Source organism: Rhagoletis pomonella, unplaced genomic scaffold, assembly GCF_013731165.1.
Source record: "Rhagoletis pomonella isolate Grant_MI unplaced genomic scaffold, Rhpom_1.0 Rhpom_scaffold_00007, whole genome shotgun sequence".
In the NCBI taxonomy this organism is placed as follows: domain Eukaryota; kingdom Metazoa; phylum Arthropoda; class Insecta; order Diptera; family Tephritidae; genus Rhagoletis; species Rhagoletis pomonella.
This window is the reverse complement of record NW_023458561.1, coordinates 55995803-56018229: the sequence shown is the minus strand read 5'-3', so window position 1 is coordinate 56018229 and position 22427 is coordinate 55995803. Positions and strand designations below refer to the sequence as shown.

The window sequence follows — 22427 nt, the reverse complement described above, 5'->3', positions numbered from 1 at the left end:
TTAATCGACTCTGCTATTTGCAGGCCATCATATGCAGGCTGTGCCAATACATCAGCAGCTGATTGAGCGCTTTGCCGATGAGCCAGATGTACGCAACCAACTGGCTATCACTTACCTGCTGCAGAATCGGTAAGTATATTGGCGATTGAGTGGCTTTTTCTATGTTCGATTTCCACACTAACCCAGCTACTGCATTTTCAGTTTATCCGACGCCAAGCTAGTTCTGCAAGAGGTGCTACGCCGCTGGCCACAGGATGGCTTTGCGCAGGTGCATTACGGTTTCGTGCTGCGACAGCTGGACAAAGACTATGAAAATGCGGTTATTTACTTGCGTGAAGGCATCAAATCGAATGCGAGCGGCACACAGGATGGTCGCTTCTACTTCAATCTCGGTGATTCATTGCAGCGTTTGGGTCGTCAAGCCGAAGCAGTTGAGGTGTATAAGCGCGGCGCCGCCCTAAAGCTCTTTCCCTCTGCCTATCAGCGTGCGCTATACAACGAACCCAATTTGCGTGCAAAACCTTTTTGGACCAAAGCGGAAACCACTTATGTGAGTTACCTCAATGAATTGGAGCTAAATTGGCGGGCGATACGTGATGAAGCGTTAAGCTTGCTGGGTAGGCGTGGCTATTTTATCGATGAAGCGGAAAGTTTGCGTGATACCGGCAATTGGCAGCAATTCGAATTGTATGCGCGCGGTCAGCGGCGCGTAGAGAATTGCCAGAAAGCGCCCATAACGTGTGGGCTGATTAAAAAATTTAGCGCGGCAGCCAGTTGTCGACGCGGTCAAGTTAAATTCAGTGTCATGCAACCGGGAACGCATGTGCATGCCCACTGTGGGCCTACGAATTGCCGATTGCGTGCTCACCTAGGGTTGGTTGTGCCGAGCGGGACGCGTTTGCGTGTGGCTGAGGAAGAGCGGTGAGTGTGCTTTATATTTCTTTTAAGATTTTCACATTTGTTAGCACGCTTCATGGCGACTGGTCTAGTGGCGGAAATCCGTCCTAAGGTCCCGACTATATCTATGGAAATGCGCGTAACCATCAACGCCAAGCTGCTTCCAAAGGTCACCGAATAAGAAACTTTAGGCGAAAGAAGTACGAAGTGTACTGGAATTTATGCAAATTAACTGCTGTAGAGAGTAAGCTGTCACCAATTGTGCGGTCGTATAGACGCCAGTGCGGTCTACTACTGAAACCTGGAGAGCTGTGGTAGAAGCATTGAGCTAATAGAGGACCTTCGACGCTTCATTCCACACCTCTGTAAACTCTCTGGGTTCAACTATCGTTGGTAATTTTGCGAAATCAAACACCCAAAACACGATAAATTAAATGGCGGTCGTATAAAGTTAGCGTTAGCTGATTTTTGGACAGAAAGATAAAATGATGTATTTTGGAACAAATTTCCATGATATCTTGTGAAATTCGGTCTGGAACATATCGGTTTTGGCGACAGAATGAAAAATGAAACTACAGATTTGACAACGCCGAAACCGGAACATGCTTCAATTAACCTTGCGAAGCTTCGTGTTCAGTTTAAAGAGCCCTAGCAAGTTCCGTGCTTTTTTTGTTTTTGTTTTTTGGCGGCGATACCCCAGTTTTCCAAATATTGTTTCCGAGACTTTCCTTGCACACTCGTCTACTTCCTTGATTGTATAAATTACCGATTTGTTGCGGAAGCTGGGTCCATTATTTATGTTCCCCAATTTAGGCGGCATGTTAATTGTATTGATCTTAACGTGAAAGGCACTTCAACAGTTAAAAAGTTATAGTTATAGCAGTAATATGCCCATTTGGGAAATGTTGGTGGAGGTTGGAATCTCCTAAACCGAATTCTAAGTAATTCTGTCTGTAAAGGTAAATCTTTTGGCCACAGCCAGTATACGTTCTACCCCGTCTCTAAAAGTTTAAGTACACAACTTCTCCATCAGTCGAGTAATATAGGACGTCCTACCCTTAGGGCGATGCTAGCTGCAGAGCATATCAAGTATATTTCGAGTATAAAAAAATAAATAAATATTTGGCCGTTAAACATTTGCTGGTGCTTGCCCGAGCTTCTCCTGCGATTTGTAGCATGCGCTTTGACGTTGTGAGGAGGGACCTACAGTTTCACGTCCCGTTAGCTAAAGCCTCTACATAACGAACTGTCGACTCAAGAGCCTCTTCATTATAGGTAGCAAATATTTGCATACGTGTGACTTTGTCACGGGTAACTGCCGTGACAACTTCCAAAAAGTCACCGCGACAAACAGTGACAAAGGAACAGTCACAATGATGTTTTTGTAGTAGAATTTCGCTTTCCAAAACAGCAGTAACGGTCACAGTCTCTGCTACGAACTGTGACTGTGAGAAAGTAGCGGTCGCATTTACTTATCAAGGAACTGCGACCACTGATGTTAACCATAAAGAAATTTTCTTATAATGACATGTTATTTAAGAAAAAAATCTGATTAATGTGGTTTGATATTAGAATTTCACACCATTAAGAACGAGTGTGAATGACCAAAACAAACGACGAAAATAGTCAGTGATGCCAAATAAATGGATAATGCCCTTAGTTCACTCGGTAAAAGATTTCAGTTTTGCAACTTTTTTTGTCACCGTGGCTGCAAAGTCAGTCACAAATAACGTTGTTCCTCAAAAGTCACGAGATCGCCCTTCTCTACTCTGCATAGCGAATTCTCAATATGTTGACTGTTAGAGTCCAGTGAAAAAAAAAAAACGGTAGTTATGCCGATTTTTATTCAAAAATGTTGTATTTTTCTTTGTATCCATAAATTAGGCCATGGAGCAGAAGTGGTCTAACCCACACTATTTTTTATTATTAACTTCTTAAAATAGTTTCAAATGTAGGTAATCAGTTTTAAAATAAAGGTCGCTTATTCCTTACTTTGATGTAACTTTGTACCTTAAAATTAAGGAATAAGCGACTGTTATTTTAAAATTTATCACATTTGAGGCTATGTATTTTAACTAGATAAATTCTAAACTGTCGAAATGTATTTGCTTGTGAAATCTTTTTTTATAAAAAAAAAAACGATAAAAAACAAGCTATTGGAACGTTCGCTTAAGTCAGCAGTCCAAACGTTAAATTTGGAATTTGCAAAGGGTGGATCGATGCTTCGGAAGCAAACAAATTTGCCGAGAGAGAAAGTCGCACCAATTTTTAACTTTCTTTTAAAATATTTTCTATGGCCTACTAAGTTATTTAAAAAAAAAATCGGACTATTTTTTACACTTTAAAGGATGTGTGCAGCTCTGAAGAAAAACGAAAAATTCCTATAAAATGACGCACAAGAAATGAAAAGGAAATTTTCTTCTATCAAAATTTCCTAAATCATTTGTCCAACCGCTCGAATTGCTTTATATCGAGGTTTTACTGTACTTATTTCAATGCTAATATTTTATTACGATAATACAAAATACATATGTATGTACATATATATATATATTTAATGCATTTTTACTAACAACGAATTTATTTTAACAATAATATTTACAGCACATGGATTGAAGGTGAATTTCTGATATTCGATGACAGTTTTGAGCACGAGGTATGGCATAACGGTAGCAGTTTCCGGCTTGTCTTGATCGTTGATGTTTGGCATCCAGATTTGAGCGTGCAGCAACGTCGAACGCTAACACCGATTTGATTGAAACATGAACATAGTCGTTCATACTGCATACATACTACATACATACATATGTAGATACTAGTTGATTATTGTATTGAGTTCCTGTTCGCATTACACGAAATACTACTTACGTACATAAATAATTAGCCACATGTTCAAACGAATAAATACATACATACCTATAAACGCATAATTTGTGTATTAAGCAATTGCTGTTTTGTTTAAACAAAAACCATAATCTGTAACAGCTTTGTTAACTTTAAGCTCAGCTTTCACGCCTAACAACATGCAAACAGCTCATTTTGTATACATAACTGTGTTTCGATTTCACTACTAAAACAAAGTATTTATTAATTTAATTATAAAATGAATTTAATTAGAAAATGTGGCTCAAAGGTATATTGTTAAGATTCGATGTAAGTATGTATGTAAGCAAACGTATGTAGCGCCATAAGAACAATTTAATTGGGATATGTGAAAACTATAAACCATCTGTTGATATTTGTGTTACTTAATGAAAAGAAGTGCAAGGGTTTATTGTATAAATTACAAATAAATAAGAATATATATATTTTTTTTTTTGATAAATACATTTAGTATTGTATGTAAATATGTATATGCAGATGTATGTATGTACATATATACTGTGAATAGCTGAAAATTGAAATGAATTTGTGTATGCAGCAAGCACATTTAAATAATTTAAAAAGAAAATGTATATCAAATGATTTGGTTTGGTAAAAAAAGACTAATTGGTTTATTGTATTTTTAAAACATAATAGCCTACACATCGTGCCCTAGCCAAATGAAAACGTAAGCGATTTTTTTTTTCAAAATTTTCTTTTTGATTTAGAAATGTATCTAGATGCTGTAGGAGGATTTCCGCGTTAATTATTTTTTTCATGATGAAATCATCAACGTGAAATTGTCGTTTCTTAATTAGTCATTGGATTTAAAACGAATAACTGAAGAAAGATTCATGATTGTACGATTATGTTCTGCAGTCAGCAGTCAATTACAACTTACTTTTCTACATACGTACACACATACATATCTACATACATATGCATTCAAAAGACACTCTGAACCAAGAAAATTTTACATGAAATGTTTTTTTTTTATTATTTTTATATGCTTGTTCATACAACATACATATGTATCTATATTTCTTGCACACATCTTTAAATTAGCTATAAGCTTAAATATTTATTTATTCAAACTTTATATAAAAGAATTTATTTAAAGTTAATGTTAATACCTATTAAAAATATTTAATTAAAACAAATGCCACTGTAAAAAGCTCAGAGAAAAGAAATGTGTTGTAAATACGAATTTTGGAATGAAGTAGCTTTCCTTTTTTACACCTGACAAAATGCTTGTTTTATTTATATTTAAATTGACTTCGTTACGATGTAAGTGGTATGGAGGCCAGCTCTATGGACGAAATCAAATACATATTATGAATTTACAAAACGAACCTAGCACATTTCTTATATACATTACAGTTGGGGAATGGCTCTATCTTTCCATTTACCTGATTGTATTTCAATTAGAATCGGCGGCCATTCAAGAAGCTTTTGATTGCCTAAAACTCGATGTTGTCGCTACTACCAAAATATAAGCATATACATTAGGAATGTTAATGCCGGGATTCCGGCCTTTTTTAGGTCCCGAAAATCCCGGTATTCTTGGCAAATAATCCCAGGATTTTCAGGATTTGTTATTTGCAGTGGTCGCAATAATAGAAACTCCTTTTCTTGCCCACTATTGACAATATCTTCCTTTTTTATTTAATAATTAATATTTTTTTTTTATAAATGTCTAGCTCATTATACATATGTATAACACCGTGCGATAGTAAATTTTACACACACATATCAATATATTCGCGAAACCATGGACCAATTATAGTAAATTGCGTTTTTAGTTTTTACTCTGACGTCAGTAATTCAAAAATAATTAAAAAAAATCCATTGAAATGTGCCTAGAGAAAAAGTATGGGTATCAAATTAAAGAGGAACTGGTAAGTATTTAAAATGACCTTTTGAAATTTTACCCTGTTTATAGTATATCGTCGTTTAAAGTACAGAACCGCGTATCAACAAAATGCAAAGCCGCGTATGTGATCAGGTGGCATAAATTATTTTCACACATATTTCAAAATGGTTCTCTTTTTTATAAAGCAATCGCATTTTTGGTTAGTATATTTATGTATATTAAGAGCTTGTATGAACAATCCAAGTTTTGGCAAAAAATTTCAGTTACGCGGTATTGCAGAGCGACGACGATATGCGGTTTTGTACTTTAAACGACGATATGCATGTCAGTAATTCAGCTCCTCCTACCGAACTAGTTGAATTAGGTAAACTATAGTTCAATAAGATGAACGAGCTAAGGCTAGGAAGAGCTAGTTCATATTAGGGATGTTCCATTGTCACAACTCTCGAACTTAACCTAAGCAAATATTTTCTTAAAGTCATCGAATAGCGCTGAGGCAGCAGAGCATTTGAATCCGAATAGAACAGTGGTTCAAAATTGGCATTTTGTATTCACAATTCACTGGAGCCTTAATTTTTCACTCAATTTGATACATTTTTTTAAATATATATACATATATAGCTTATAAAATTTGCAATTTGCAAGAGGTTAGTTGAGCCCGATTTTTGAATTTTTGTTTATTTGTATTAATTTTTGTTAGTGCAAAGTGCAGAAAAAGTAGAAATTTTGAAGAAAATCGATTCTCCTGTTCCAGTTGATAAAAAAAAAACTAGTTAAAAACAATTGTAGGGTTCCCTCCAAAAGCATCTGTTACAATTACTAGTCGTTACGATGCGTTTGGTTAGCATTCTGCATGCTAATAAGGTCATCCCTAAGTACATATTATAAAAAATAATTACTAAGTATAATAAACGTTTGTTGCACTTCATTCCACGCACGCAAGCCACTGGCAACAATTACCTACATACATACATACCTTCGGAAGTGTATAAAAGCATGTGTGAATATCGGTACGATCGATTATAAATGAATTCCCCATAAAGCGTGTTTATCAAAATGTACAATCGGCTTATTGTAATTTTAATATTTTATTTGAATTTTGCTTACACAAATGCAAACGCACCGGAAGTTTGCATCGACACACTGGGATGTATTGAGGGCATTTATCAACCAGGCAACGAAGTGGAAAAATATGAAGCCTTCTTGGGTGTGCCCTATGCCCAGCCGCCTATTGGGGAATTAAGATTTAAAGTAAGAAAAATACAGAGGCCTTCTACGAAATATAGAAGATTTATTTTATAAATGTGCTTATTTGTTACTGGTATATATGTAGAGCCCCGTTCCGATTGAGCCTTGGCACGACAAACTGCCAGCAAAAGAACCGCATACAGAATGTATTCAAAGGAATTACTTCGCAACTCCTATTTCTACGATGGGCGAAGAAGACTGTCTTTATTTGAATTTGTATCGTCCTGCGGTGAGTATTTTCTGAAAAATATTTCTTAAATAAACGCAAAGCGACAGCGCTCAGTTGTAGTAAATTTGCGTTTTTAGTATTTACTATTTTAAATTTTTTTAAAAAGACTTAAAAATTTCAGGTTCGAAATCTTATAATAATAAATTTATAAAAACACATACGTAGCACTTTTTTCCATATTGACTATTCCATATGACTAACACGGGGAAAAAATTGCTAAACAACAACAGCAAGTCCTAGCTAATTCCAAACTTACATATACATTTTACACCGTGCGACAAAAAAAAATAATAAAAAAAAACTATAAATCTTCTCACGCAACTGTGGGCTAAATATAGTAAAACTTTAATTTCTGACGTCAGAATTCTTTTTAAAATTTCTAAGTCCTTTAAAAAAATCCTGCCATCAGAGAGAAAAAATAAAAACGCAGTTTTACTATATATATTTGGCCCATGATTTCGCGAATATGTATATTGATTTTTTTGTGTGAAAAATTTAATGTAAGATGGCGCAGGAGTCGAGATATTTTGAAAAACTCTATTTATCGTCTGATTCGGTTCATATTTAAAACGTATACTACTTACAGGAATAGCTCCACTAAAATTTTGCCCGATAGGTGAGGCGTGGGTCGTTTTTTATATATTTTTTTTTACTAACCAAAGCTTGTCTTAATTTTTTTTAATTTCTTGATTCTATATTTAATTATTTTAAAAAAAGTGGCGGATAAAAATTTATTCATTGAAAATTCTCGAACGCTAACTGAAAAATGAAGAAGAGTGCTCAAAATTTTGCTACAATTATATTTTATGACGACGAAATTATAATGTGAGACTGAAAAAGTAGTTGTTTTATTTTATTTGACACGGCTTCACAAATGTGTGGACATTAGGAAGGTAAAAAAAAGAGTAAAGTAGGAATTTTAATGCTCCCACCCCCTAGTACTGTTTTATACCGAAAAAATTTTACCCCTGTTTTTTTTTATTTTGAAATCAAAAAATATTTAGACGTCGCCCAAGGCGCTTAAACAAGTTTAAAACAAAAACCAAGTTTTCGTAGAAATGATATTGGATTCTAAGAAGCAAAGGATTTTAACTGGAGCAAAGAGCAAAAAAAATTTAATTGCTCCTTAGCTCCTTAAAGAAAAATTAAATTCACTTGGATTTTTTTCTTTTGGATGTAGAAGTGCTCCTAGAGGATCTAGGAAAAATTAAAAAAAAAATTTCGCCTTTGATTTTTGGCGGTTACGGCGCGATGAAAAAAAAACTTTGCTCCGAAGCCTTGCATTTTTCATAAAAAAAATTCTTGCGCATTTTATTTTACCACTCATTCCTTTTTTATTTATCCATCGATTTTCTTCATTAGTAGCTTGCTTTTTTTTGTAAGAGACCAGGCTTTAACACAAAAAAAAAATAGTACACAGAAACAATTTTTTTTTAGTATTGTCCATGCTAAAGTTTGTTTTTTTTATTTTTTCTATCAAAAAACAAAAAATCTGGAATGATTACTTAATTTCTCAGAAACTATCTGGCCTATCGCAAATATGGAAACTCAGTTTTCAAACTCGGCACTGTAAACAAAGACAAGAAAGAAGAAAGATATTTAGACTCGAGGTAATACGTGGATTGTAGATACAGTTACTCAAACAAATGACCAGTTGAAATATTGATGAAAATTTGTTGATTTTTCCTAAATTTTGTACAAAGTTTGAAACTGTGAATTATTTGTATTTGGTTAAAGCTTAGTTGGTATTTTTATAGAAAAATAACAAAAAACTTTAGCTCGAAAAACACTATGAATATTAAAAAAAAATTAAAATGTGGCCATTTGTTTGAGTCACTGTATGTATAATTTCCAGCAGAGAGTCGATACTTGCCTACGTTATATTATTATATATTTACATACATACATACACACATACATACGTATACTTTAAGGCTATTGAGGGAGCCTCCTTTTTTGAAAATATTTTTAAATTTGGCTGTTCAGATTATAGATTTATTATAATTTTTCCTATCCTGCGTCATATGTCACTCGAATTTTGAAGAACTTTAGCTATGTACCTCACACATATGGCTTTTCGCAAGGACACATGGATTGAAAATAAATTTTTATTCACAGAAACGTTCTGCTGAAAATCTACCAGTTTTGTTTTATATACACGGCGGTGGATTTTTTTGTGGATCTCCGAATCCTCTATTTTTTGGTCCTGAATATTTTATGGATACGAACGAGGTCATATTGGTGATGCCTGCCTACCGCTTGGGTCCGTTCGGTAAGTATGTATTTCTGCAAATTGTATGCGGAATTTTAATGCTTCGTACTACAATAAAGGTTGCCACCTATTTCTCAATTTCAATTAAAAACTTGCCTAGGTTTCCTAAGTAGCGGTGATGAGCACATGACTGGCAATTTCGGATTAAAGGATCAAAATTTAGCTTTGAAATGGGTGCAATCGTACATATCCGCATTCGGTGGTGATCCTTCGCGTGTTACTATTTTTGGCCATAGTGCTGGCGGAGTATCGGCGCATTTACATATGCTAAGCTCCGCCTCAAAAGGTATGATTTTTTTTTTTTTTTTGCTTTAATGATAATAATTCTATGAGGCAATATTTATTCGGTGAATTCGAAGGCTTATTTCGCAATGTGGTGCCAATTAGTGGCGTTGCAAATACAGCATTTGCGGAACCGATCGACCCAAAGGCGCAAATTATTAAATTTTCCACAGCTGCAGGAATAACCAACGCTTCCAATATGCCTTCTATAGAACTTGTCGATACTTTGCGCAATTTACCAGCAGAACAATTGTTGCAAGCTTCCGATGCCTTGAAAACTTGGTACGTTTATCCTTTGACACATTTTCGACCCACCATTGAAGAGGCATCATGGCCGGAGCCATTTTTAACAACCAACGTGCGTGAATTACTCGATAAAGAGCCGCCCAAGACAGTGCCATGGATTTCGGGTGTTATGCCAGCCAAAGGTGAGGGTCTAATCGCAGTACTAAAACTCACTGGAGATCCAGCTTTGCAAGCTGAGTTCAACGGGAATTTCGATGAATTATTTAAGCAAGCAACAGATTTATCCGCTGTGGAACGTAACCCAGAAAAGGTCAACGATGTAGTAGAACGTTTAGTGGTAGAATATATGGGTGGAGTACGTATGTTGAATAACGAAACATTGGATGGTTTCTTAGAGGTAACGAAGTACAGTCAATTTGAAATGACATAGTTGGCAAAGTGTTTTTCTACGTTTAGCTTTTAGGTGATTTCAACTTTCATTATCCATTATACAAAGCAATTGTCAACAATGTGAAATCTAGTGACGAAACACAGTCCCCTACAGGGATAATCAAGTTCAGTTATCAGGGACCTTATACACATTCTACATTTTTTTCGGGCAATACGAAAGACTTTGGTGCGATACACGTTGATGATACCTTGTTTCTTTTTGGTATGCCACTAATAGCACCACTTGGATATTCAAAATCGTCGGCGGACGCTGAGTTGGTAAAGCGATATGTGGGTCTGTATGTGGAATTTGCCAAATTCGGGTGAGTACGTAAGAGCTTCTAATAACTATGTGTTAAGGGAAATTATTCGTAAGCATTAAACTGAGCCGAATACATACAAGGTGCAATGCAAAGATGTTCGTAGTGTAATAACTTGGCTTTCGTTTATGAGGCATACATACATATATATGTTTGTCAGATTAGGTTAACTTGGCCGATCAATAAGATCCCACCTTATCATCGTATCTTTGGATATTTTTATGACGCTTAGATTTAATATTTTTTGTACCAGCTTTTCCACTCTTATCCAAATTAGGGGCACCTCAGTGGCGTTCCTCTCTAGAGTAAGAAGGACATCGGCTAAAGAAATTTAACTTGTACACTAGGGTGTTCCTTAAAAATATCAATATCTACCCCTGTATTTTGTTCTGCGTACAAAATAACGGCGTATGCAAAAATTCAAAAATTAAGAAAAAATATTTAGAGGTCGCTACCAGAATTCGAAAAAATTAATTTTTTTTTTCAAAAATCGCATTAATTTGGCAAAGTTTTGACTTTGATCTGCTATATCTCAGCGAATTTATGATTGCCTATGTATAAGTTTCAAAAAGGAGTTAAATTTATTAGATTTCAAGTAAAATATTTTGTCGGACTATTGCAATGTAAAAAAAAAATTTTAATTTTTTCACAGCAAGTCTCTCCTAAGATAATATTGTCAAATCTGACAACTACCTTGAAAGCTCTTTTCCGTATTTCGAAAGACTAATTGAAAGATTTGCTAACAAGGTGGTCTTACCGTTATTCTGTTCATCTTTTAGTAAAAAGCTTCCAAAAAATTGAATTACAAATGTATTTATTTTTCTGCTTAAAACATTAAAAACTTTCGGTAATGGCGCGCTGGAAACATGAAGTTTTTCCCAGTGGCAAATCTGGCTAATGTTTCAAGCCCACACTAATACCGGATTTCCACTAAGCATTGGAATTAGAAAAAATGTATGCCTTTAAAAATTTGCCATGTGGAAATCAACTTAATGCCTTCTTTAACATAATGACACGATTATTTTTTAGTGCCCGACTTTGTCATTTGTCATTTTTGCCGTTTAATGCCTAGCGGAAATCCAGCATACGAAAAAATAACGTGAATATTTCAAGCAGTGTTATTTTTGGTTTTTTCATGTTAGCGAATTAGAAATTTTTGAACAGAAAAAGTATTTTTAAAACAATTTTTTTTTTTTTAACTTAAACATAAGTTTGTTTAATCGATCACAGAATGGAGTTGCTTAGAAATTTTCACCAATAAAAAATTTCCAAATTACGCCACTCTGCAGGTACCAAAAACCAATCTGTACGAATGTACCAATCGCGTGATTTGGCATTGAAAAGACACTCACATATTGTGACAAGCAGCTGAGTGCGCAGAGATGCTTGCTTCCATGTGTTGATGTCAGGAGTGTCCAGCTTCAAATCACATTTAGCGGAACATATAATTTTAATTTTTTTTAGATTTTTTTAATTTGGAAAAAGCGTCTGCGAAGTGCAGAGCGAAATCGTATTCAAACAAAATAATCTACAAAAATAAATCTGTCTAAAGTAAACAAAACGTCGTTTGGCGCAAAATCATTTATGTTTTAGCTTTAAACAAAGAGGATATGGTTCATTTTTTCTCAGTGTAGCAATATTTTTTTCCTTTTCCGTTGCATTACCTTGGTCAGTTTTTCGAAATAAAGTTGATAAAAACAGGATTCGTTACACTATGGCACCAAAGACTTTAGTTAATCTGGACTTCGGTATATGTATGGGGATGATTTGAGACGCTATACTTGAATTTCACAAAAGGATTTTGAAAGTTGTAGTTGTAGTTTTAGGTTTAAATTAATTTGTATGTATAATGACCACCTTTTTAACTCCCTATTTAACTCCCAACTGCTTTGACCGCTGCTCGTAGTGTGATGAAGGGTTTTGCCTATTTTACTCGGATTAACCATCCACATATTTATGTTTCTTTTCAGAAATGTTGAAGTCTTCCAAAAAATGCAGCCCTGCAGTAAGGATTCATTTGGAAAACAAGGTTTTTGTGATTATTTGTCCATCGTCAAGGAGACCGATCCATTTCAGGTCGACAACGCATGGAATACGGAACGCATGAAATTGTGGGATTATGTATACAAAACACTTTATTAAGATGTAAATATGTAATACAAATAAATATCTTATATACATTATATAATTAAGGGAATAATCATTATTTTTCAAATATAAACCAAAAAAATCAACAGGTTATAATCACGTATTTGTGCTCGTACGTCCTACTTGAATTTACAAGGATTTTTTATTTTTGGAGTTTAATCAATTAAGATTAAAAGCAATAATTAATATTTGAGTTTTATTTTTTCGCTCAAAGGAAATTATTATTACTTGATTTTTATTTTTTCGATCAAAGATAATAATTACACTGCCCAACAAAATTCTGTTGAGTAAAATATTGTAAAAACAATAAATGTATGCAATTTATCTGTCTGAGTGGGAGAATGTGAAAGCCCAAACACTGCGCTTTAATACTCAAAATGAAAAAAAAAAATTATGGTTAAACAGTTAACGGCCTTTATCTCAATTTTTTTACCACCATCGACGAAGCGGAAAGTTGGCGTGTTACCGGCGCGATTAGTGACAATTCGAGTCGTATGAGCGCGACTAACGGCGCATACAGAATTGCTAGAAAGCGAGTGTTAATTGAAAAATTTAAGTCATACAACCGGGAACGCATGTGCATGCCCACTGTGGGCCAAGGAATTGCTGATTGGGGACGCGAATGCGTATGGCTGAGGAAGTTCGGTAAGTGTGTTTCATACTTTTTTTTTTTGTTTTAAGATATTTGCAACTACATATTGGCACTCTTCATCCCATCTGAAAATCCGCGCTAATATTGTCTTGAGGCGAATTGTAATGCGTTACTCCATCGATACAAATAGTAAGCGATTACCAAAAACAGAAAAGTTTTTGGTGGGATAGGGTTTTCCAAAACATATCGCCATACCGAGAGGGTCATATCTAATACTATTTCATAACTTCCTCTTACCACCAGAAATCACAACTGATGGCCGATTTACTTGGCAATCGAGTCCCGCACCTGCCCTCAGAGAGCACGCTTCAACAAACTGATATATGCGAGCAGAGTGAAACCACATTTCCCGCTCCGAAAGAACAGCTGGTACGCTGGGAAATGCCACGAAGGCCAGAGAAAAGAGATGCCGCCTACAGAGCCACGCTACATTAGGGCGCAACGCGAGGTATGTAGGATCCACGATTGAGAGAATCTATCATTCTTGTGTAGGATCGATACAGGGAGCTAAAGAAAGAAGCAACAACAAAGCTGGTAGAGCTAAGCATGCGGTTTTATAGCCCATTTAATTTTAGCATAACAAAGTGCAAGAGTGAAGTTGCTAGAAAATCGCGTTGAATTTTGGCAATTTTTTCACGCAGGTTCTTTTTTATGTTTTTTGGTAGTATGAATTATATTTTTATAAAAAAATATCGAAAAAAAACTAGAATAAAAAGCTTTGCATATATTGCGAAAAAATCACTGTGCCAATACCTTTGTTCGCCACTGTATGTATATATCGCACGTTTAATAATATAGGGATGTAACTCAAAACCTAAGTTTTTGGAGTTGTCATCATTCAATTAATAAGCTTGTTGAGGAGAATTCCTTCAGCCTACCAGATGACTAAACTTCCCAAACATGGCAAAGATATATGAGTTTCCATCTGTCTTTTGGCATACCAACTATATGAATTGATCAAACTTTGATTGCGTTTCCCCACAAACTTCAAATTTTGAAATAATTCTGTATAGTATTAAACATGCGATATGTATTTATAATCAAATGACATCATTTCCTGATTTCGTATAAATCAAAACACATTTAACATTATTTTGGGTATTCATATAAATGCGTAAATGCCTCGTAACTGTGTAAACCTCGTAAATAAACCGGTTTTCCATACAAAATTAAACAATTTTACGAGCTTTACGTGGATATGAGGCTTTTATGCGTTTAGGTGAATTTACATATATATTATTTATTTACAAATAAAATTTACTTTGTGATGAATGATGGCACAATTTGTTTTATGTATGCAAAATTTGTAATGATTTCAAATTAGAAAAATGTTTTGTACACATAATCCCACAATTTCATGCGTTCCGTATTCCATGCGTTGTCAACTTGAAATGGTTCCGTATCATTAACGATGGACAAATAATCACAAAAACCTTGTTTTTCAAACAATGTCTTAGTGCAGGACTGTGTTTTATTGAAGACTTCAACATTTCTAAAAGAAAAAAACAAAAGTATTTTACTGTTATGTATTAAAAATATTAAGCTTTTAGTGGCAACAAAAACGACAACTACTAAGCAGCTGCTAGAGTAATTAAAATTACGGACAATATTCGCACTTTATTTCACAGGACATTTCTTTTCTAGGGAGATTTTCTGCAAAACTCATCTTTTTCTACGAGTGATACTCCGTTAATAAGTACTTCACTATAAGTTAAGTTAGGTTACGGTGACATTAGGAGAGCGTTCAATAATCTACGTACTCCCCGTTACTACCACTCTGGCTGCAGTCGCTAGACGAGAAACTCACAAGCTTTCCTTAATTCTTCTACACATATACAGAACCCATCCCTAGTGTACATACATACTATATACTGTCCGAATTTAGCAAACAGCGGGATGATTTTGAGATTTTTAGACATAGGTTTGCGAAAATTTAACAAATCCAAGCTCACCAAATAACACTTTATCATGTGACAATCGATAAACTCACCCGGTTTTGGCGAAGTCCACATAAATACCCACATAACGCTTTACTAGCGCTGCCTCTGGCGACGATTTGGAATATCCAAGCGGTGCTAATAGTTCCATACCAAAAAGAAATAAAGTGTCGTCATAGTGTACGGTACCAAAGTCTTTCGTGCTGCCCGAAAAAAATTCAGAGTACGAATAAGGACCATGATAATTGAACTGCATATATCCTGTTGGAATTTGCCCTCCATTAGTGGCTTCCACATTATCGGCAATTGTTTTATATGCAGGATAAATAAAGTTATCATCACCCAAAAGCTAAGGGGAAGTACTTAGTAAGTACATACATAAATATTTGTTCCAACAAAACCATTAAAAATATACTCTCATTAGCAACATACATATGTACATACCTCTAAGAAGCCATCCAGTGTGTCGTTATTCAACGAGTGAACTCCACCCATATATTCTGTCACTAAACGTTCTACAACATCGTTGACCTTCTCCGAGTTTTCTGTGGCAGGCAACTCCAATATCACCTTTAATAATTCATCAAAGTTTTCGTTGAACTCAGCTTGCAAAGACGAATTACCAGCAAGTCTTAGAGCTATGATCAGGCCTTCACCTTTCGTGGGTGCATTACCTGCAATCCATGGCACTGTCTTGGGTGGATCTTTATCGAGTAATTCACGCACGTTGGTGGTTAAAAATGGCTCTGGCCATGATTCCTCTTCAATGGTGAGTCGAAAATTTGCAAAAGGGTAAACATCCCAAGTTTTCAAGGCATCGGAAGCTAGTACCAATTGCTCTGCTTCTAAACTGCGTAGAGCATCGACAAGTTCTATGGAAGACATATTGGTAGCGTTGCTTATTCCTGCCGCTGTGGCAAATTTAATAGTTTGTGCCTTTTGGTCAATTGGTGCGATAAATTGTGTACCTCCAACCCCACTAATTGGAATCGCATTGCGAAACAAACCTTTGGATGGACCCAATATCTTGTTATTATTATTATTATTATCAGTAATGCAGCAACAAAAATCGTACCTTTTGAGGCGGAGCTTAGCATATGTAAATGGACTGATACACCGCCAACACTATGGCCGAAAATAGTAACACGCGTAGGATCACCACCGAATGCGGATATGTACGATTGCACCCATTTCAAAGCTAAATTTTGATCCTTTAATCCAAAATTGCCAGTCATGTGCTCATCACCGCTACTTAGGAAACCTAAAAAAGTTTTGTTTACACATGGAATACAGTTATTTTTTTTTTTTGCGAAACAACGTAAAACTAAGCTTATCTCCCTATCGATCGCTGAGTAAATAAACAATACTCAATACTCACCGAATGGACCCAAACGATAGGCAGGTATCACCAGTATGACCTCGCTCGTATCCATAAAATATTGAGGACCATTGAATGAAGGATTCGGATTGCCAAAAAAGAATCCACCGCCGTGTATAAAAAACAAGACGGGTAGTTTTTCATCAGAACGTTGCTGCAGGTAGAAAACTCTCATTAAAACAAGTAACCATATAATTGTTATAACATCGTGCGACAGCACGTCTCATACAAGCGAAAGTTCACATGTGTTGGACAGAAGAGCTTAATTTTAGTGCCTGTGTCTTCAGTTTTCTCGCTAACTCAATAGAACTTATTTAAGGATTTCTTTTACGACCTCGTCAGTATTTATTAGAGGATTTAAGAGTTATGTTAGAGTTCAACATTCTAAAATTTTAGAATAATTGTTTACAATCATGGCTCGTGAGAGCTACGTGAATGTCATTGCCATCCTAATTAGAGGTAGGTTTGAAAGCCCTAAGTATTTCTAACCTAAGAATTTGCCAGAACCATTCTTTCGGGGAGACAAAAATCACTTCTGTAAAGAAGTCAAATATCTGGGAGTCATCCTTGAGGACAGGTTCTCACAGAACCTACACCTGGATATTTAAAAGGCTAGGGCTTTGATCTGGATCTATCGGAAATTAATAGGGAAGAGCTGGGGCATTAGACTTAAGTTGACAAGATGGCTGTTCCATGGTTTAAGGTAATGGAAAAATGGATATTTTCAAGCTCAAGTTTGTAAATTTTTAAATTTAACGAACTTGTTTATTCAAATTATCGTCGGCAAAAAAATCTAACCACGTGCCACGATCATATGTTTTTCCTAATTGCAAATTCTTGCTGGCAAAATTTTTTCCAGTTTGAATTTGCTACTTGTCTTCAAGAACTAGTCTTTCTACTTGTGATTTATTTAAATAAAACATGTGAAATTTAGTTGAAACAGTTTAGCCGGTTTTAGCCGATTTTTTTGCCAATTTAGCCGGTTGGTCCAAAAAGTTCTGGCAACACTGATTACTATTCTGCTTTTAGTGGTTGCAGTTAAGTATTTAATTGAGCGAATTTAATGATTGAATTTTGTTAAAAAAAATTGAATTGTGTCATTTACGTTCGCTGGTCCTGCTGGACCAATTTTTAAACCAAAACAACAAGTCGTAAGGTATTTTCCTGTAGATGACGAGAGTTGTTGTGGTTTTTTGAATGTTTTTTTTTTCTTCATAGTCCCAAACGAACACGAATGTAATGGCGGATGCGAAGGCGAACACGTGTACATATTTAACGACTAGCAGCAATATGAAAGAGATTTCGAATACTAAGATGAAACTAACTAAAGGCGATTGTCGATTATGGGGAAGAATTCGATCACGAATGCGAAGGTAATTACGGAGACGAAGACGAAGGCGAACACGAATATGAAGACGAGTATTAGGACAAAGATGAATACGAATACGACCGCGAAAACAAATGTGAAGGACGACGACTACAACGAATCCAAACACGAGTGCGAAGACCAACCGAAGATGAATACGAAAACGAAGATTAATACGGATACGAATACGATGATTTATACGAATAGTTTTTCGAAAGTCACTCATAAAACTGTATCGCAAATAAATTGTTTAAAAACCCCTAGAAATACGGTCGAATTTTGATAGTAGCTGACACTCTTAGTTCTTATAAATTCACTATAAGTTTTCAAATTCTGGATACTAAATAACACTTGGAAGCTCTTTAACGAAATCATAAAAAGAAATAATATTTACTATATACTAGTACTACAATTAAGTTCTACTAAATATTCATGGGATGAACGATATTAAATTAAATTAAAAAAAAATACTCACCGCAGGACGATACACATTCAAATAAAGGCAGTCTTCTACGCCCGACGTGGTAAAGGGTGATGCGAAGTAATTCCTTTGTAAACATTCTGTATGCGGCTCTGTTGCTGAGAAGGTGCCGTTCCACGGCTCAACTGGTTGGGGATTCTATTACATAAGAATACATATTAACGAAACTATTTGCATACATTTGTAACTATTTTCCCATATTTTAAGGAATATTTCCGTGCTCTGTTTTTTTTTCTATACCTTAAAACGTAAGTCAGCGATCGGCGGCTTGGCATATGGCACACCATAGAAGGCCTCATATTTTTCTACCTCGTTGCCCGTTTTATAAATGCCCTCAATACATCCCAGCGAGTCGATGCAAACTTGCGGCGCGTCTGCTTGTGTATTAGCAAAATTTAAATAAAATACTAAAATTACAATAAGACGTTTACGCATTTTGAGAAGCACTCTTTGAAAAACCTCAGCTATAACTCGTCGTCGTGCCTCTACTCAGACAAGCTTTTATATCAGTTGGCAGAGGAATAAATGCTTTTTGAAATGAATAGCAATTAATTGTTAGGGTATTCACCTAAACAAGTAAAATTACGAAACGCATAAATTTACACTCTGTGCACGAACATATGTATCCCCCTTGAAATATGTATACATATTAGCGACACTTTATTCGAAGATTCTGTTAAACATATTATGCGTATAATTAAACAAAATGCTAGTTCTAAAGACAAAGCTAATCTTAAGCTGGATGTTATAATTCTATTTTGGTTTTGTGTGCCATTATGTGATCCAAGGTGGAATCCTGAGCTCTGTTAAGGGTGTAATTTTCAGACAGTCGCATAAATTTTAAATTTTACGTAGTAGGTACTTCCTCTTCATACTGTTTATTATGTAGTTTTAACCTTCGTTTAAGTTTACCCCTTTGCTTAAGCGTTCTGTTTTTCGTCGCTTCAATTTATGCTATTCGTGTACTTCCCATAAAATTTTACGATTGCTTTTCAAGGTCGTAAATTCACGTGAAATATGTAGCGTAGCTGTATAGGTAAAGGTGCGTACTAATACTTGGTAGTCCCAGATTCCATTCCTGATCTGAGTAGCATCCAAAAGTTTTTTTTTTGTTTGATATAGCGTTCGCCAATGGCCAAGCAAATACAAATCTACCAGTGTGGTTCTATCAAGAAAAAAGCATCTCATAAGAAACCACCTATCGTTCGAAGTCGGTGTTAATCTCAAATTCCATCAGTTTTATGTTTTAATTTCAAGACCCTAACAACAAATTAGGAAAAAAGCTCGGTTGGACACTAAACGCCAAATATTTATTTACTTTTTTATACCAAAGGCGAGAGTGAATTTTGAGTTTGAATTCAAATATTTGAAGAAAGTGGAAATGAGACAGCAAATATTTGCTTTTACTCGTGTTTAAGTTTTTATATAGTTGGATACCGAAAATATTTGCTTAACTATTAGGGTTGCCCTAATTTATCGATGGAAAAATTTGTGTTTTTTTTTCTAATTTATCAATTAACTTTTTTAGCATAAAAAGTGTCGCTGTAAAAATTTAGTCACTATATAAGTAGTAAATTATGATTAATGATGTCAACATCTTTATGGCCGAGACTCAGTAAGAGACGCTAAGAAAACCTGAATTAAGGGCTCTACCGGTATCAATACAGGGCGCCAATGATCCATAGATGGCGTATACCAACAAGCTTCCCACCACATTATATTTGTCAATGACTAGCTTTCCAGACAAGACGTCTCAAACATTTGGGATCCCACTTTTTGTTTGTTCGCAATAGCGGAAGTGAAAATATCGGAGCTCAGCTCAGCTACATCCGGGGTAGTAAGTGATTTAGCAGACACCATACTGACAATATGGAACAACAGCGGTTAGAAGCAGGACCGTCGAGAGAAAACTCGGACTTGGGTCTAAAAAAATCACGGGCCCCTCTATATAAAGTGTATAAAACTAAAAGCATCCAAAAACGCCGAAAACGAAACATTAATACGAATCTCCTTCTTTTAAACATAAAAATTCACTTAATCCTGAGTCACCTTTAAATTAATGAAAATTAAAAAAGCACAACATGAAATTAAGGGTTGTTTATATTTAAAGGTCACAATTTTTTGCGTTATACTTGCTTCTCTTCGATTGCCTTGTGTAATAATCAGTGATTAACTTTCTTAATGAAAATAAAGTCGGCATTATTTTCTGCGGTAATGTCCAAAATATCAACAAGTTTTTGTGGGGCGGAATTTGCAGTTTCCTATAGGGACTCCTCATTAGTCATGTGTGTTTCGGTGCAAAACTATTTGTAACGTAAGTCTTTTTATGATTGAATTTTCACGTAAAATTATTTTTTATTTAGTTAGAAATAGGGCTCAGCAACATTGTAAGCTATTTAACGTAATAGTTAACCCATAGTTAAATAGGCTCAGAAAATAAAAATTACGTATGTAGAAAAATAAAAAACGCTACAATTTTATTATTTCAAAAAAGAAGAAGAGATTTTCTGGTTAATTAGCAAAAATCTATTAGAAATATTTCAAGTTTGTGCTATTTTTATCCTTCAAAATACCATTTCTCCTTAGAGAATTACGGCCACTTAAATTGCCGCGTCCTCGAATCTAACATCGCCAAACCCAGCATTTGCTTTCTAACTCATTATATCACCTTCCAATGGTCATAATTTCTGAAGGTAAATTTGTAAAGCACCACTCGAAGGCGCAATTTGAAGGGTAAGAATAGTACTAAATGGCCACTAAAGCCGTTTTCGTGTACTTAACCGCGAAAAACCTCAATATCTGGGAAAATTACTTCCGAAACGACCTACAGCTGTGACCCAAAACGTATTGAAACAGTACGCGTTTTGGTCCATATGATCATTTTCTTTAATTTATAGGGCCAGAAGTAACCAGCACGAAACGGAATATATTTATAATATTTATAATATTTATAATAAAAGCCTATAACGAAGGAGCAATTACATTGTAGAAAATAGTAACAAGTTATGGTTTTCATATTTCGGGCCCCTTAAGAAGCCCGGGCCCGGGGGGATTCACCCCTTTTGCCCCCTCCCTATCGACGGGCTGGTTAGAAGGATATGCCTCATAGGGGGCATTCACAATGGGCAAGTTTGCCTCCGAGTGGGAGTGCGAGTCGTTTGTGTGCGCCTTCTTAACCTAACCTTATCTAAGCATTCCACTACTCCCCCCGAATTTCCCGATTTGCAGGGAGATTTTCTCGTTGCGGGGAATCGGGGAATGGCTACCTTTTGCGGAAAACTATTTAATTTTAAATTATTAAATGATATACCTAGAGCGCGGAATACTTTTGTTTAAATTTTATTTTTAGTCACAATTGCAACTCTGCCAATTTCACACTATAAAAATATTGATGCCATTGACTAAATATATATGTATACATAGTATGTATTAAATAATGCAATTCCACGAGGCAACAGTGATTTTGTTGCGGCAAATGTTAAAGCTGTTATTAAAAGACCTTTTTGTGCTGATTACGAATCCCTAAGTATACAGTTTTTTGCAATATTTTGGAAGAAAAAAAAAACAAAAGGTGATAGAACCTTCCATTTTAGCCTAAATTAAAGCTATAAATAAAATAAATAATAAATTAAATAATAAAAAAATTAGTTGGCTTCTAAAAATACCAATTATAAATTTGAAAATTTTGATGATTTTTTTAATTTACTGAATTTTTGTCAGTTTTGCCCAAAGTTTTTTACTTTGACTTAAGTGGCGTATGTTATAAAATATATACTAATACATATATATTTTGAAAGCCGTTTTTTT

General features: G+C 35.1%; 3 protein-coding genes across 6 annotated transcripts in view; 2 read left to right on the top strand and 1 right to left on the bottom strand.

The window, feature by feature from the left end:
- LOC118743108 (aspartyl/asparaginyl beta-hydroxylase) overlaps positions 1-5002 on the top strand; it is a 50627-nt gene extending 45625 nt beyond the window's left edge. For 3 of the 4 annotated variants that reach the window (XM_036475614.1, XM_036475617.1, XM_036475615.1), the window contains 3 exons: positions 24-129; positions 202-921; positions 3502-5002. In XM_036475614.1, coding sequence (XP_036331507.1) covers positions 24-129; positions 202-921; positions 3502-3652 — 977 coding nt within the window. In that variant the 3' untranslated portion in view covers positions 3653-5002. The remainder of the gene's footprint in view (positions 1-23; positions 130-201; positions 922-3501) is intronic. The other variant, XM_036475616.1, reaches the window with a different exon arrangement.
- A 1637-nt stretch (positions 5003-6639) lies between these two features.
- LOC118743105 (venom carboxylesterase-6-like) lies at positions 6640-12850 on the top strand. Its single transcript, XM_036475610.1, has 7 exons — positions 6640-6883; positions 6966-7109; positions 9228-9381; positions 9482-9667; positions 9741-10306; positions 10366-10661; positions 12629-12850. Exons 1-7 carry the CDS (start codon positions 6689-6691, stop codon positions 12798-12800), a joined length of 1713 nt encoding a protein of 570 aa, XP_036331503.1. The 5' UTR covers positions 6640-6688; the 3' UTR covers positions 12801-12850.
- Positions 12851-14579: 1729 nt separating this feature from the next.
- LOC118743107 (esterase E4-like) lies at positions 14580-19055 on the bottom strand. Its single transcript, XM_036475613.1, has 7 exons — positions 18861-19055; positions 18615-18758; positions 16774-16927; positions 16471-16656; positions 15840-16402; positions 15449-15744; positions 14580-14950 (listed from the first exon to the last, which is right to left on the bottom strand). The coding sequence occupies exons 1-7, from the start codon at positions 19053-19055 to the stop codon at positions 14779-14781; spliced, it is 1710 nt and encodes a 569-aa protein (XP_036331506.1). The 3' UTR covers positions 14580-14778.
- Between the last annotated feature and the right edge of the window lie 3372 nt (positions 19056-22427).

What these genes read in the sequence shown, in the direction of transcription:
- LOC118743105 (XM_036475610.1), top strand. Translation starts at nt 6,689, where the DNA reads ATGTACAATCGGCTTATTGTAATTTTAATATTTTATTTGAATTTTGCT. An exon ending in TGAATTTGTATCGTCCTGCG is followed by an intron (nt 7,110 to 9,227) that starts GTGAGTATTTTC and finishes TTTTATTCACAG; the next exon opens with AAACGTTCTGCTGAAAATCT. An exon ending in CATTGGATGGTTTCTTAGAG is followed by an intron (nt 10,307 to 10,365) that starts GTAACGAAGTAC and finishes TTCTACGTTTAG; the next exon opens with CTTTTAGGTGATTTCAACTT.
- LOC118743107 (XM_036475613.1), bottom strand. Translation starts at nt 19,055, where the DNA reads ATGCGTAAACGTCTTATTGTAATTTTAGTATTTTATTTAAATTTTGCT. An exon ending in CTATCGTTTGGGTCCATTCG is followed by an intron (nt 16,657 to 16,773) that starts GTGAGTATTGAG and finishes AAACTTTTTTAG; the next exon opens with GTTTCCTAAGTAGCGGTGAT. An exon ending in GTGGACTTCGCCAAAACCGG is followed by an intron (nt 14,951 to 15,448) that starts GTGAGTTTATCG and finishes TTTTTCTTTTAG; the next exon opens with AAATGTTGAAGTCTTCAATA.